Consider the following 13,983-nt stretch of genomic DNA (forward strand, 5'->3'; position numbering starts at 1 on the left):
CATTAATATTGCCAGAGGAACTGCCGTCCGCAGGCATCGCTGCTGGGTGCACTACTTCGCTTCTAGCTCAGCAGCCTGCAGGGAGCCCCTCCGGCACGCGGAGCGCCGCAGCAGAGGGCCCTTTAGGGGGCGGGGCCGTGTTTCCCCAGGACCGCCCCCTCAGATTCGACTCAGCACTGGGCGGACTGGGTCGCGCCTCTGCCAACCGCTTTTAATTTTCCTTCCCGTCTCTTCCCTGGTGACCCCGGAAGTGGAAGTAGGCGTAGGTCGGCGTCCGCGGCGGGGACGGAAGGCGGAAGCCGAACCGGAGCAGGAGGCGGAGCCGGGGGAGCTGCCGCTCGTAGCTTCCCCCCTCCCCCGGGCCCTAGGCCCTGCTGCTCGAGGGGGAGGAGTTACCCCCGCTCTTCAGTAGGTTACCTTCGCCTCCCCCGTGACCTACCCCGAGGGCTTCCTGGTTGTCTCTCTGAGGGGCAACCCCAAATTCCGCCCCCAGCTTTTCCTTAAGGGCCGCACGGTCCCCACCCTTTTCTGGCCGCCGGCGACCGCCGTTTAGGGTCGTCTTACCCATTTTCCCAAGAGTGACCCCAGGACCACATCCTTTGTGGTACCTTCCTCTCTCCCTGATTCTAGATTATAGCTTTCCGGAGAAAGAAAAAACAGTAAGGGGATTTGGAGGAGGGGGATGGGAGCAGGGCTGTAGTTAACGTATTATTACTGGTTTACTGCTAGAGGGAATGAATGCCCCCAAAGAACTTGGGAAAACGAAGGAGGTGGGTGCATTAAATATATCCCCATTTTAAGATTATGTAACCCCTCTCTTGGTTCTTGATAATCCTCATCTTGACACCTTTGTTACAGGCATCAGAATTTACCATGATGGCTGTGACCTAAAATCCTTAGGAAACCTCGGGGTCATGGCCCAGAAGCACCCTGGAGAAAGAGGGTTGTGTAGAGCCCACCACAGTGGTGGTGCCTCCCTAAGGACTTCAGGACTCTCTGTGGACCCTGAAATACATTCATCCTCAGGACTCAGGGACTCACAGGGGTCTGCTCCTAATGGTACCCGCTGCCTCCCAGAGCACTCTAGTACTAAGTACACACAGCCGCCAAACCCAGCCCATTGGTCGGATCCAAGCCATGGCCCCCCAAGGGGCCCAGGACCCCCTGGGGATGGAGAGGACCCTGATCAGAGTGAGGCATCTTCAGAAGAAGAGTCTGGAGTGGACCAGGAACTCTCAAGAGAGAATGAGACTGGGTACCAGGAAGATGGGAACCCTTCTTTTCTTTCCATTCCATCTGCTTGCCACTGCCAGGGAACCCCTGAAGTCCCTGAAGGGCCTTACTCTGAGGGAGGAGAGAGCTCTTCTAGCAATTTTTGCCACCATTGTACCTCTCCAGCTGTGGGGGAAGATGAAGAATTGGAAGAGGAATATGATGAGGAGGAACCTCCTAAGTTCCCCAGTGATTTTTCACGTGTGACCAGTGAGAAGAAACCACCACGGAGACAGCGGCACCGTCTTCCAGCCAAGGAGGATACTCGGGAGGGTGGACGCAGAGATCCCAGGCCCCCTGGGCGACATCGGCTGGGCCGGAAGCGAAGTCAGGCAGATAAGCGCAGAGGCCTAGGATTGTGGGGAGCAGAAGAACTGTGTCAGCTTGGACAGGCAGGCTTCTGGTGGCTGATTGAACTGCTGGTTCTGGTGGGAGAGTATGTGGAAGCTTGTGGCCATATCATCTATGCATGCAGGCAGCTGAAAGGCAGTGACCTGGACCTTTTTCGAGTCTGGGTGGGAGTCTGGGCAGGGCGGTTGTGGGGCTGGGCCCAGGTGATGTTCCAGTTTCTCAGCCAGGGGTTTTGCTGTGGGGCAGGGTTGTTCACCCATGTTCTTAGGCTGTTGGGTGCTTTGCTGCTCTTGGCCCTGGCTCTCTTGTTGGGCTGTCTCCAGTTAGGCTGGCGGTTCCTGATGGGATTGGGTGACCGGTTAGGCTGGAGGGGTAGAGCAACATGGCTCTTCTCTTGGGTGGATACTCCCACTTTGCAGCGTTGCCTGATTCTGCTAAGAGATAGCAGGCCATGGCAGCAGCTGGTAAAAATGGTTCAGTGGGGTTGGCTGGAGTTTCCTTGGGTCAAGCAGATGAGTAATAGGCAGGGGAATGCACCTGTAGCTGGTGGTCCCTACTGCCAGCCTGAAGAGGAAGTGACTCGACTCTTGACCATGGTTGGGGTTCCTGAGGATGAGCTAAACCCTTTCTATGTGTTGGGGGTTGAAACCACCGCATCAGATGTTGAACTGAAAAAGGCCTACAGGCAGCTGGCTGTGATGGTGAGTATCTTCCTGTTTCCTGTTCTGTTTTTGTTCCTGTATTTTATTTTCTATTCTAATTTTAGGGAGAGTAGAATAAAGAGAAGGCAGAGTAGAAAGCTTGAAGCTGAAGAATGATTTTAATTCTTAGGAAAGAATCATAAAGGCTTTACTGTCTACTATAAAATATGGCTCTCACTTGATTTCTTACCTTTTTGTCTAAGTTGTCATGACATTCTTTTTCTTAATGAAAAAGAAATGAACCTGGTTTATCAGGCAGTGTTGGACTCACACACCCTGGAATATCCAGGTGAAGTTCCTCTGGCCAGGGTGGAGAAGAGGCCTCTTCAGAGAGACTGTTAGCTCCTCTTTCCTGAACAAGTGAGAGCATTCTGAACACAGGGAAATCCAATTATCTGTCCATGGCGCCAAGTGTAGACCTGGTGTTGGAAGGTCCAGGAGGTGCATGTGTGAGTGATTATTCCAGGAACAGGTGAAGGAAAAGCTATGCCAAGACCAGCAATCTAGAGTAAGAAAGGGAAGGGGAATAGAATATAAGTCATAGAGAGGTATGTGCATAGAGAGGCATATGATAAGTATGTCATACATGAAGATAAAGTTGCTTTTATTGATGAGGGGGGCACAGGTGGGAGGTGTGATACACCTTAAGCTGAGGAAATAGGTTTAACACAAGCATGCAAATTGCTACTAGAAGTAGATACTAGGTTGCAATTTTTACGTATGATACTGTTCCTTCTGTACAAGTAAAATTACATTATGAATATAAGTAATGTGTGTAAGTTGCATTGGAGGTCCAGACTAGAAAAATACCACAACGTGCACATTACCTCAACAGTTGGGTGATGCCAAAGAGTGGTGCAACTATGGTTTCCATTAACCCTTCAAGGCACAATAAAGTACCAGGCTAGTAACTACCAGAGGACCAAATTAGTTTGATGGGAAATACATGCTTAAGTGAATAGCCTGGGATATTCTTAAGAATGTGGAAACAAAAAATTGTTTTTAGTGCTTACACTCAAATTGTTACTAATAGACAGCTCTTTTTGTCACCTTCATGTCTTTTAGAAGATACCTTCTCTTGGGGAATACCATTCTCCAGGTGTATCATTATTACAAAAATTCTTATTTTCAATTTAACTTTCTTGGAGCAGAGATGTAGTTTATAGTTCTTCAATGCACCTGCCCCAAGCCCGAAAGTTCTCCCTTGTTCTGGGCCAGAATGTCTGTGGTCTCCTTTTATAGAACCTCTCACTTCCTTTATGAGGCCCCATAGTGACCATGACTGAAAGGCTGGTCTATAAGCTTGGGAACGTGGGAGATTTAACAGCATTCTGTTTATTTGGCATCAGTCAGTAGACCAGCTTTATTTCTGTTTTTGGGGGGAATGAGGATGAGAATGAGGAGGTTGAGGAAGCTATAGGAAGTGAGAATATCATTTATCTTGGACAAGGGCCTGAAAAGGGGATAAGAAACCTGTTGAGGTTCATGATATGCTATTTCATTTCTGGGATAGAAAGGCAAACTATTGTAGGAAGTTTTGAGTACATATTAGAGTTTTCTAGGTAGAAAAGAATGAGTTTGAGGATGTAGTATGTTCGGAACTCTTACTTTATGCCTGATAATAAAGTTAAAATGTGAGGGCTTGGTATGCATGTGTCAGATAGGGTGGACCAACCATCCCTGTTTGCCTGGGATTGAGGAATTTCCTGAGACATGAACTCTTCTAAAACTGGGACAGTCCCAGGCACACAGGGATGGTGGCTCACCCTTGTGCTATACTCTGTGGTGTATACGTCACATGTATTGTCACTTAATATTCCCAACAATCCATGATAGGTACCATATTCTAGGTCACATAGCTATTAGTGACAGAGGTGGGACTTGAACTCAGTTCTCGCAGTTAATTATTAACTTATTTTGACTCCAAGAGTGGTGAGAAATGTAACCTTTGTAAAAGGTTATTTTGACCCAAGATAGGGAGAGGGTTGGAATGGATTTGTGGTGAAATCTTTTGTCTTGGTAGGTTCATCCTGATAAAAATCATCATCCCCGAGCTGAGGAGGCCTTCAAAGTTTTGCGGGCAGCTTGGGACATTGTCGGCAACCCTGAAAGGCGAAAGGAATACGAGATGTAAGTTGAAGATGGGAAATTGTCAGGTGGGGTGAATGAATAATCTTCAAAAGCAGATGTCCCTGGACTTGTGGATAGAGGCCCTCTGAGGCAGAGAACTGAAGTTGCTTGTCTTTCTAGTTGGCCAGAGGCCTCAAGAGGCCAATAGATCTGTTTCCTTTTGTCCCTTGCTCAATACTGTTATTTACAAAGCCTTTCTTCTCTCAGGAAACGAATGGCAGATAATGAGCTGAGCCGGTCAGTGAATGAGTTTCTGTCCAAGCTGCAAGATGACCTCAAAGAGGCAATGAATACTATGATGTGCAGCCGATGCCAGGGAAAGCATAGGTATGAAACAGGACAGGAATGGGACAGCCACACTGTAGGGACTGGGTAGCCAAAGACCTTCTGTGTGTTACTGGTATTGTGGGGTACAGAATGTAAGACCCTGAGAAAAAGACCTCTGCCATATTGTCAAGAGACTGGGGTTTTGAATTAGCAGTAAGAAAAAAAAAGTATTTTTAGCTTTAATATGGAAAGTTGAGGGCACAGTGTATGTAGGCATATGCAATAAACTTAAGTATGGAGCTAGTTTTTAATGTTTCATCCTGTCAGCAATGGTGAGACACGGCAGTGCTGTAGGCTTGACAGATTATCAAGGAGTTATCCTTTTCAGCAATTATTTCTTCAAAGACACTTTCTATCCCTTCTTCTCTCTCTTCTTCTGGTAGCCCTATAATGTGAATATTGTTCCATTTGGATTGGTCACACATTCTCTTAATATTCTTTCATTTCTGGAGATCCTTTTATCTCTCTCTGCCTCAGCTTCTCTGTATTCCTGTTCTCTGATATTGATTCCATTAATGGTCTCTTGCACCTCATCCAGTGCTCTCAAGTCCTTCCAGAGATTGTTTTATTTCTGTATTCTCCCTCCTAATTTAGCTCTTGCATATTTCTCTGCAGGTCCATCAGCATGGTTATGACCTTTATTTTGAATTCTTTTTTCAGGAAGATTGGTTATATCCGTCTCCCCAGGCCCTCTCTCGGGGTTGTCTGGGTAATCCTGGACTGAACCAAATTCTTCTGCCTTTTCATGGCAATAGAGGTAGTCGTAGGCAGGTGGTATGTGTGTCAGCTGGGAGAACAAAGTCCCTTCCTGCTTGCTGGTTGCCCTGCCTCTCTCCACTGCTTGTGTCAGCTACCTGCACACCAGGAGCAGCCCTCGGGGTAGCCCAGAGCCCTATGGGGAGTGGCAGGAGGGCTGGTTGTGCTCTCCTGCGAGAATGGCACCCCTTTGCACTGTCCCAGCTTCCTCTGCCTGCGCCGGCAGCCACACGCTGGCAGTGGCGGTCACACGCTGGCAGTGGCGGTCCCTGGGTCTGGCTTGGGTGGCTGCACGCTGGGAGGAGACTCTGGGTAGCTGCTGTGGGCATGGCCACTCTCAGGCTGCTCTGCTGCTGTGGTGGGGCGCGCCGGAGGGGGAATGAATGGCAGGCTGTTTATTGCCATGAGGGGCTTCAGAGCTGCGCTGCCTTCCAGGGGGCTGGGGCACCCAAAGCTCCTCAGAATTCCCAGCCTGCTGGGCTGAGTGTGCTGGGAAGATTCTGTCCAGCTGTGAATGAAGCCCCTGTCCCTTTAAGACTTTCAAAAAGCACTCGCTTTTCTTTTGTCCCAGGGGAGCTGGCTGGAGGGGGGGAGGGACCCGCTCGCCAATTTTACTTTTCCAGTTCCTTAATATCCAGCCCACAATGCAATGTGTCTGCACTCCTGGTGCGGATTATTAGGGCTGGGTATTTAGCAGTCCTGCACTTCCACTTCCTCCCCACTCTGATTCCTTTCCTCCTGCCGGTGAGCTGGGGTCTGGGGAGCACTTGAGTCCCACTGAGTCACGGCCTGTATCTTACCCCCTTCGTGAGATGCTGAGTTCTCACAGATGTAGATGTAGCCTGGGTGTTGTACTGTATCCTCGTCTCTCTTTTAGGCATAGTTGTATTTGTTGTATTTTCAAAAGTATATGTGGTTTTGGGAAGAGATTTCTGCTGCCCTACTCACACCATCATCTTGGCTCCTGATTCCAAGGAATTATCCTTTTGTTGGGTTGCAGGAGGTTTGAAATGGATCGGGAAGCTAAGAGTGCCAGATACTGTGCTGAGTGTAATAGGATGCATCCTGCTGAGGAAGGAGACTTTTGGGCAGAGTCCAGTATGTTGGGCCTCAAGATCACCTACTTTGCACTGATGGATGGAAAGGTGTATGACATCACAGGTACACTGTCCTCTAGAAATATGGGCTCATATATACACAAAACTGTGGTATTTTGGCTAATTATTTCTGTGCTTTCAGAGTGGGCTGGATGCCAGCGTGTAGGCATCTCCCCAGATACCCACAGGGTCCCCTATCACATCTCATTTGGTTCTCGGATCCCAGGCACCAGTGGACGGCAGAGGTAGGTGGTATTGCCTTCTATAATCTACCCTTTTAGTTCTGAATGTGGGTTCAGATGACATGCTGTTTAGGACACCTAGATGTCTCACCGTTTATTAAGTTTGCAGCTGAGTCAGTCTGTCTTTAAAACATGGGTCTTATGGGTAGCCATAAGGTATCTCTTGCCTCATTATTTCTTCTTTTTTCCTCAAAGAGCCACCTCAGATGCCCCTCCTGCTGACTTTCAGGATTTTTTGAGTCGGATCTTTCAAGTACCCCCAGGCCAGATGTCCAATGGGAACTTCTTTGCAGCTCCTCAGCCTGGCCCTGGGGCCACTGCAGCCTCCAAGCCCAACAGCACAGTACCCAAGGGAAAAGCCAAACCCAAGCGGCGGAAGAAAGTGAGGAGGCCCTTCCAACGTTGACACCCCTTCTTTTCTTTCCTCAAATCAATGTCAGGGAGTCAAAAGGGCTGTGTACAGCACAGGTTGGAGTTTGACTTGTTTATTTTTTAATATTTAAAAAAGGGAAAAATTTAAACTCAGATTGTTAACTCAGTACTTGTAGGAAGTCCTGGAAGCACTCTCCCTCCTCCATCAGCACCCAGAAACTGAATCTTGTCTTCTGACAATACCAAAGAAAAGGGGATGGCTAGAGCAAAGGACCTCGGGCCTGGGCTGGACAGCATCTCCCATAGTAGTGTGGTAACTGGGTATTTCCCTTGGTTCTGTATGCCTTTGTCTTGTCTTCTGCTTCTCTTTTTCAACGACAGGTCTGCCTGATTTTCTTGACCCATTTCAGGAGGGAGCCTCCTCCTTTCCTCCAATATACTAGTTAAAAGAACAAGAAAGCATCTAGTCCTAAATGTAGGACATACATTATATATAGTTCAGTGTGGGAACTCTCGAGTTTTTCCTCTTTCAGCTTGTGGGTGATCACCCAACTTGCTTGTTGCTGCAGGATCGCCAAAACTAATACTTTTTAAACAGTAGACTCATCCCCTCTGCCCTTGGTTGAGGGGGAAGGATAAAGGGGCTTCTGGCAGCCCCCTTAAGATCCAAGGGTTTGTATTTTTTTAAGTTTATTCATATTTGTATGTACATATCTATTTAAAGCCAGGGGATTATCTTTCTATAAATACACAACTGACAACCTGTATCTTCCCTCTTTTCTTTGCCCCTATGGCTGCAGCCTTTTTTCTCACTGGAGAATCTTTTTTTCCTAAGTTATCTGAGAGTGAAGGGGCACCTCCTACTGGACCAAGGAAGAGGGGATAAAAAATACCTTAGAGAAGTTTTGTGTAGTAAATCACTTCCATTTTTTTCCCCCAGCCTTATGAAGACATTTCCCTATCCTTTTTGCTGACCAAACTGTAGCCATATCTGAAAAAGATTATCTTTATTATGAGGAAAATACGCAGCAAAACAGACTTGGAAGGTGAGGGGAATGGAAACACTTGCTCCAAATAAGTTACCCAAACATGGCTTTTTGCTGTGGAGGAGGTGATTTAGCCCTTACCTCACCTGCCTTTCCTGATTAAAAGAAAGCTGCTCCTAGTAGGGCTGGGCCCACAGAGTTCCATCTTCCAATGTGTTCTCTTCCTGGAAGTCTGGGAAGGATGATACAACCCTTTGTTCCAATGTAATCCCCAGGTCCATCCCTCGGTATTTGTTGACGCCAAAAAGATGAACCCCATGGAATTGGGGCAGCTTAGGCAGCAGTACGGTGAGCAGTGAGGCTGTGTTGACGAGGAAGTGAGCAGTCATACTTAGTGTAGAAGCTGACCAGGAGGTAGCTGGAGAGAGAAGAAGTAGGTTGAAGTTGGTTGGCCTTGGCTCTCCCTATGTGTATTCATGCCTCTCCAGGGACTTTACCTTCTATTTTAAATGACCAATTATACTGCATGAATCCTAGGATATCTGAAAATATTCCAGTTATATTAACAGTATATACTTTGGGGTTGGGGAGAAAATCAGATAGTACCTTTAACTAACTTATGTTAGTTGTGTGTTTCTAAATTGTTAATGACGTGGCAAATGGCAGCTGAAGCAGTTTCGGCCTGTATGACTGTTGGAATCCTCTTTGCTTCCACTCCCCACAGTCAAGTTTTCACAGCTTTACATCAGTTCTGCTTTTGGAAATGTAAAGTCACTTCGTTTTACTTAGCATTTTATTTTCTCAGTCTCTTTTCCCTTCCCCTACCATCAAGGAGACAGCACAAAATGCTTGAGTAGTGTCTTCTATTTTTTATTGCTTCCCACCTAGACTTAGACCTCATATACCATAGTGTCTTCAAAGGGTCTAAGTAAATAGTTTGCTTTTTTAAAGCTTCCCCTGTGGACCTTTGTACCTGCCTCTTGGAACATCCCTTAAGTCTCCCTTGGACTCACAGGACAAAAGGAGAGATGCTGAGGAATTTGCGGGAAGAGGTAAATTGGAGCCTGTAGTCCATCTGTTCCCAGTGTGTCAGTAGCTGAGCCTTTCCTTGGTCAGGAGTCTCAAAGGATGCCCCTTTCACTGTATGTAGGAAGACATACATAGTCTAGAAGGAGAGAAGGGGGCAGCGTGAGGGTACAAAAAGGAGTCATTCAGCTCAAGAGTTATGCTAAGATCCCCAAAGGAAGACATACATTCCCAAATAATATATTATTTTTGGTTGGGAAAGACCTGGGGCAGGTGTAAGGGCATGGTTTAGTGCTCACCAAGTTATGGATGACGTTGGTTAGGGTCCAGACAACAGGAATGCTGAAGAAGGGGATGCTGAGTAAAACCACATGCAGCAGTCCTACCAAAATGATGTAGGCCTGCCAGACACCACGACTATTCATCACTCATGTGTTGGGTTTTACTTCGCTGTGTGCCACCCCAACATTCATCCTACCATAACCAGGGATCAGGCAGGAGTCCAACTCAGTTTCTTCTCCACTCATATTCGAGTTTGTTCCCTCCAGTTGTCTCATGAATACCTAAAATCCCCCTGAATTCTATCTCCAATCATGCACAAAGGAAAAACTACTTGGGAGAAAAAAAAAGGCAAAAAGAATCCTCTCCACATCTTAAGGATGGTAGTATTTACTGTGATCTTTACACTTAAACTATAACTTGAAGGAGTAAGCCTAGGCTTGGCGGCACTTACCTTAGCAGCAAGGGAAATCGACGTACCTCACTTTACTTGACTCAAGAAGTAAATAAGGAATTATTGGGGGTCACATACACCCGGAATTCCGTAAGAGAGTCATAGGAAACAATCAAGGAACCACTAAAAAGGGGTGGGGTAAAGCTATTACTGATGTCTACCTTTTCCTCGGGGGCTTGCTCGTCCTTGTCTCTCACCCCCTTGGCCAAGTAAATAGTCAGCATCCCAATCCTCCTCTCAAACGAGGAGCGCTGCAAGAACCTTGTTCTGGGATTTTTAGACTGAGATAGGAGAGCTGAGCTCAGCGTCTTGAGAGCAGGGAGTCCTAAGCCCGACTGCAGGGGCGGTTCTAATCGTCTTAACTTGGCCCTTTAAAATCGTGCTAGCCCTAAAGCTGACACCTAGTTAGAAAGCAGTATTTGCTCACCCTTTCTACCTAAAAATGCCTTGAACCCTAGTATTGAGCCCACCCACCCCCGTTCCTCCCAGCTTCCTTCCTACTCTGTTCATCGGTTCTTCTCCGGGCTCTCTTCAGAGCGTCTCTCTCCGTATTTAAGCCGCCGCCGCCCCCGTCTCACGCCGTCGCCTCCGAACACTTTACCCACCACCCCATTCCAGTGTCCCGGCATCCCCTACCTGCCACCTTGAGAAGCCCGTCCGGCTCAGTGAGCGACGTTCGCCGCCACACCTGCGGTCTCCCGGAAGCAGCCGCCCTCGTCCCCCCTGCCCTCTCCTTATTGGAGGAACAGGATCAGTGCTCCCCTCCCATTAGTTAGCGATCTGCAGTGGAGACGCACAATTGGCCGCCACTTCCGTCCGGAAGGTGTAGAAGGAGGCTTTCTCCCGGCTCCACCTTCTGAGAGAGGTGGGGAAAGTTGTGGGAGAGACGCCAGCTCCTGCCTAATGGGGAGAGTTGATGGTTCGAGGTGCGAGTAAGAGTGACGACGATTGGTCAGCCTTGGCTGCCTGGGCCTGGGCGGGAGCTCCCGGCGGCGGCGGCGGCGGCCGCGGGTGGGGGCCGAGTGGAGTGGAGGCGCAGCAAGATGGCGGCGGAGGCAGTGGAGCTCCATAAGCTGAAGGTACCGTGAGCGGGGTGGGGGCTCAGTTGGACTTTTCTAGGGACTTAAGTCCGCTGGGAGGCTAGCAGCTTTCCCTACGTATTCATCTTGCATGCTTTTCCACTTCGTTTTACGGCTCCTGCTGTAGTCCTCTCCTTTTGTGCTTCCCTTCTTCCTCACTACGCCTTTCCTGATTTCCTGTTTCTCCACCGTTTCCCTGAATCTTGTTATTTCGGCTCCCTTCCTAGCCGTTATATCGTCCGTCATTTCCCCACCTGGTTGTGTAAGTGCCTTCCCTTAACTCCCTTCTCGTTTCTCTTCGTCAGAGCTGCATTACATCAGTGGTCCCCTCATCTGCCCCACGCCGAGCCCAGGACCCCTCATGCTTCGCTGAGTTGATGCTCTATCTTGTCCAGAGCTGAGAGTCCCGTTAGCAGATGGCGACACCATTGTGTATTTCTCTCAAACTAGGTCTCATACATAATCCAGAAAATGCTTCCGCCCTTTTTAAGTGGGTATACGCCCCCGGGGCGAACTGTGAAACCTGAGCAGAGACCTCTTAAGATAGAGGCCTTCCCTTGGAAGCCTGGGGGTTAGGAGACTTTAAGAGTAAGTAAAGACACAGATATTTCGAATTTAAGTTTTTCAAGTTTTCTCTCGTGGTTCTCCGTCCTCCAGCCTCCTCTCCCTGCCTCCCCGAATTTAAGCTCTACCGCCAGAGAGACAAGTCACCCGCATCTTGGAAAAACATTTCCAAGCTTAGGCTTAGCCCTTTCCCATTTCATATCGCAAATGGACCCTGCATCTCTTGGTGTCACCACTGGGTGACACTCTCAATCACAGAAGCTGTTTTAAATTGTGGCGCTTGGGAATTTTTTAGCTTTCTCACATTTAGGTTTATTTTCATGGAAGAAAAGAGTGGTTTCTTTTAGGGTGAATTAAGAGCGTATCTTGATTAGTTGTCCATTTCTGGTTCATAAGTGGTTTGTGGTCTTTGGTCACATCATCCTGGGAACCTTGGACGAACCAGGCTGGTTGAGCTGAAGCTGAAAACTGATCCTTTAAATGTTGATGAGCTTAAAATAAGTAAGTAAATAAATAAACCTCAAGGAGAGTAAGGGTAAGGAGAGGTCCTTATTCAGTTATTAGTTGACACCAGTTAGCCTTTCTGTGCAAGTTGGTGGAGCTCTTACTCTTGGATTTTAATGGGTTTTGTGTTAACTGGAGCTACTGTGGGCTTGGTGGTATTGAAATGAGTAGATTAGATCAGTGGTCAAGTAAAAAAAAAAAGGGCAACCATCTCCATTATACGTATACTTAATTTATATTAATTGTGTTACTGTATGTTATAAACCATACACAGGAAAGTAATTTTTGAATGGAGATAAAAAAGAAACATAACTGGAAGATTGAATATTTCCTTCCTATTAGTCCCATTTTTGAAACCCCTGGAATAAGTTACCAGCCTTGTTTGTGACTTAACAGATTTTATATTGGCTTATGGACTTCCTCCTTCCATAAAACCTGTATTTTTTCAGGTCTATACTAAATTTGATTTTGATTGCATAAAGTCCTCTGACCTGATTTCAGGTATTACAGTTTAAGAGAACATGAGGCACTCCTCACAGCTTAAAAGGATTCACTCTTGTAATCACATTTGCTTGTCTTTGCTTTTTTTCTAGAGTACTTAACCTTTTGGAGGTCACAGATACCTTTGAAACTCTGATGAAAGGTAGGACCCTCTTCCCAGGAAAAGGCACGTGCGTGTACTTTGCATGTGATTTGAGGGGGCTTCATAAAATTACCTTGTAGCCCTGAGGATTCCATGGACTTCTGGTTAAGAGCCCATGCCTTTAATTCTGACTTCCAAGATAGTGTTTGTTTCATCTGTGATGATGGAGTGATCCTGACTTTTGGTTTTATCTCCTTTTAAAAAATTCTTTCCATATTTATAAAGAGAATTTGGGACTTCAGTATGGGATCTCAGAAGAAAGGAATAAGTTTCAACATAGGAAGGAAATGATCTGTCTGAATTGATATGTAAGTACACATATCACAACTGCAAATTTCTGAAGATTTTGTAGAAATGCAGTCATTCTAATACAGTTGGAAAGAGAAACTGAGTTGTGGGTGAAAATGTGTTGAACTGGTAATAGTACCAGATTTCCAGTCAATGGTGAGAAAGAGGACTACAGCAGAGGACAGATTGAGAAGGGTGTACACAGCCAGTGTTAAGAACAGTGAGACTTTTGTGATACTGAAGCATAAAGCACATATATATTGGTGGTAGACGGCAGTTTGGAAAGGAAAGTAGGTCAACTGTGTGACTGTAAAAGAAGATTGGAGTGATATTGAAAAAGGCCTTTTAAGTTGTGTAAGGCATATAGTTTTTGTCACGTAGGCAGAAAGTTGGGAGCCTTTGGAAATTTGGAAGGAGCTGCTGTGCCAGTTAGATTTTTAATACAGTAGCACTACCCTGTGTAAAGCCTTTTAACTATATCCCTACCAATCTCTCCAGCTTAGTTTCTTAAACTCTAAACATAGTGGCTTTATTTCTTTCCTCAGAATTACTGTGTTCAAATTTGTACACTTACATAGCATTTACTGTGTGGCAAGCCTTGGTCAAAACTATTTATATACTTTAACTGATGTAATTCTCACAGTAATTGCATCAGGTAAATGCCTCCATTTCAAAATGAGAAAAAAGTGGAAGCTGAGATAGATCAACTAAGTTGCCCTAGGTTTCAAAGCTAAGAAGTGATAGCTGAAATCCAAGTCATCTGTCTCCAGAATTCATGTTCACCACTGCCTCTCTTTTTACCTCAGAACCCAGAACCTTTATTCATACTTCTGGTGGCAGTGCTCCTGCCAGCCCTGTCCTCTTCACCTCTGTCAACTGCTAGTTGCCCTTCAGATACCAAACATGATTTAC

The 13,983-nt window shown here is 46.7% G+C and overlaps 3 protein-coding genes across 8 annotated transcripts in view; 2 read left to right on the forward strand and 1 right to left on the reverse strand.

The window, feature by feature from the left end:
• The first annotated feature begins 268 nt into the window (after positions 1-268).
• DNAJC14 (DnaJ heat shock protein family (Hsp40) member C14) lies at positions 269-8,013 on the forward strand. 3 transcript variants are annotated; one of them, XM_073216614.1, is made up of 7 exons: positions 269-408; positions 859-2,324; positions 4,348-4,454; positions 4,662-4,781; positions 6,538-6,698; positions 6,777-6,879; positions 7,072-8,013. In XM_073216614.1, the coding sequence occupies exons 2-7, from the start codon at positions 915-917 to the stop codon at positions 7,280-7,282; spliced, it is 2,112 nt and encodes a 703-aa protein (XP_073072715.1). In that variant the 5' UTR covers positions 269-408; positions 859-914; the 3' UTR covers positions 7,283-8,013. The 3 variants fall into 3 exon arrangements, with proteins under 3 accessions (XP_073072715.1, XP_017514039.2, XP_073072716.1); XM_073216615.1 differs by lacking the exon at positions 269-408 and adding an exon at positions 424-770; XM_017658550.3 differs by lacking the exon at positions 6,777-6,879.
• Positions 8,014-8,240: 227 nt separating this feature from the next.
• On the reverse strand, positions 8,241-10,440 carry ORMDL2 (ORMDL sphingolipid biosynthesis regulator 2). The gene is given in 4 exon segments (XM_017658557.3): positions 8,241-8,618; positions 8,620-8,652; positions 9,248-9,399; positions 9,560-10,440. Coding segments are annotated over 4 exon segments (651 nt in total). The 5' UTR covers positions 9,818-10,440; the 3' UTR covers positions 8,241-8,410.
• A 453-nt stretch (positions 10,441-10,893) lies between these two features.
• Positions 10,894-13,983, forward strand: part of SARNP (SAP domain containing ribonucleoprotein) — a 69,744-nt gene continuing 66,654 nt past the window's right edge. For 2 of the 4 annotated variants that reach the window (XR_001852786.3, XM_037008926.2), the window contains exon 1: positions 10,894-11,072. Coding sequence is in view for 3 of the 4 variants with exons in the window: in XM_037008926.2 (XP_036864821.1) it covers positions 11,037-11,072 (36 nt within the window). In the remaining variant the exon portion in view is untranslated. The remainder of the gene's footprint in view (positions 11,073-13,983) is intronic. The other 2 variants (XM_017658554.3, XM_017658555.3) reach the window with 2 other exon arrangements.

The sequence above is a fragment of the Manis javanica genome, chromosome 11 (assembly GCF_040802235.1).
Source record: "Manis javanica isolate MJ-LG chromosome 11, MJ_LKY, whole genome shotgun sequence".
Taxonomy (NCBI): Eukaryota; Metazoa; Chordata; class Mammalia; order Pholidota; family Manidae; genus Manis; species Manis javanica.

Bases quoted from the DNA above. Each gene is read 5' to 3' on its own strand.
- DNAJC14 (XM_073216614.1), top strand. From the start codon at position 915: ATGGCCCAGAAGCACCCTGGAGAAAGAGGGTTGTGTAGAGCCCACCAC. The intron at 2,325-4,347 runs GTGAGTATCTTC...TTGTCTTGGTAG, and splicing joins ACAGGCAGCTGGCTGTGATG to GTTCATCCTGATAAAAATCA. The intron at 4,782-6,537 runs GTATGAAACAGG...GTTGGGTTGCAG, and splicing joins CGATGCCAGGGAAAGCATAG to GAGGTTTGAAATGGATCGGG.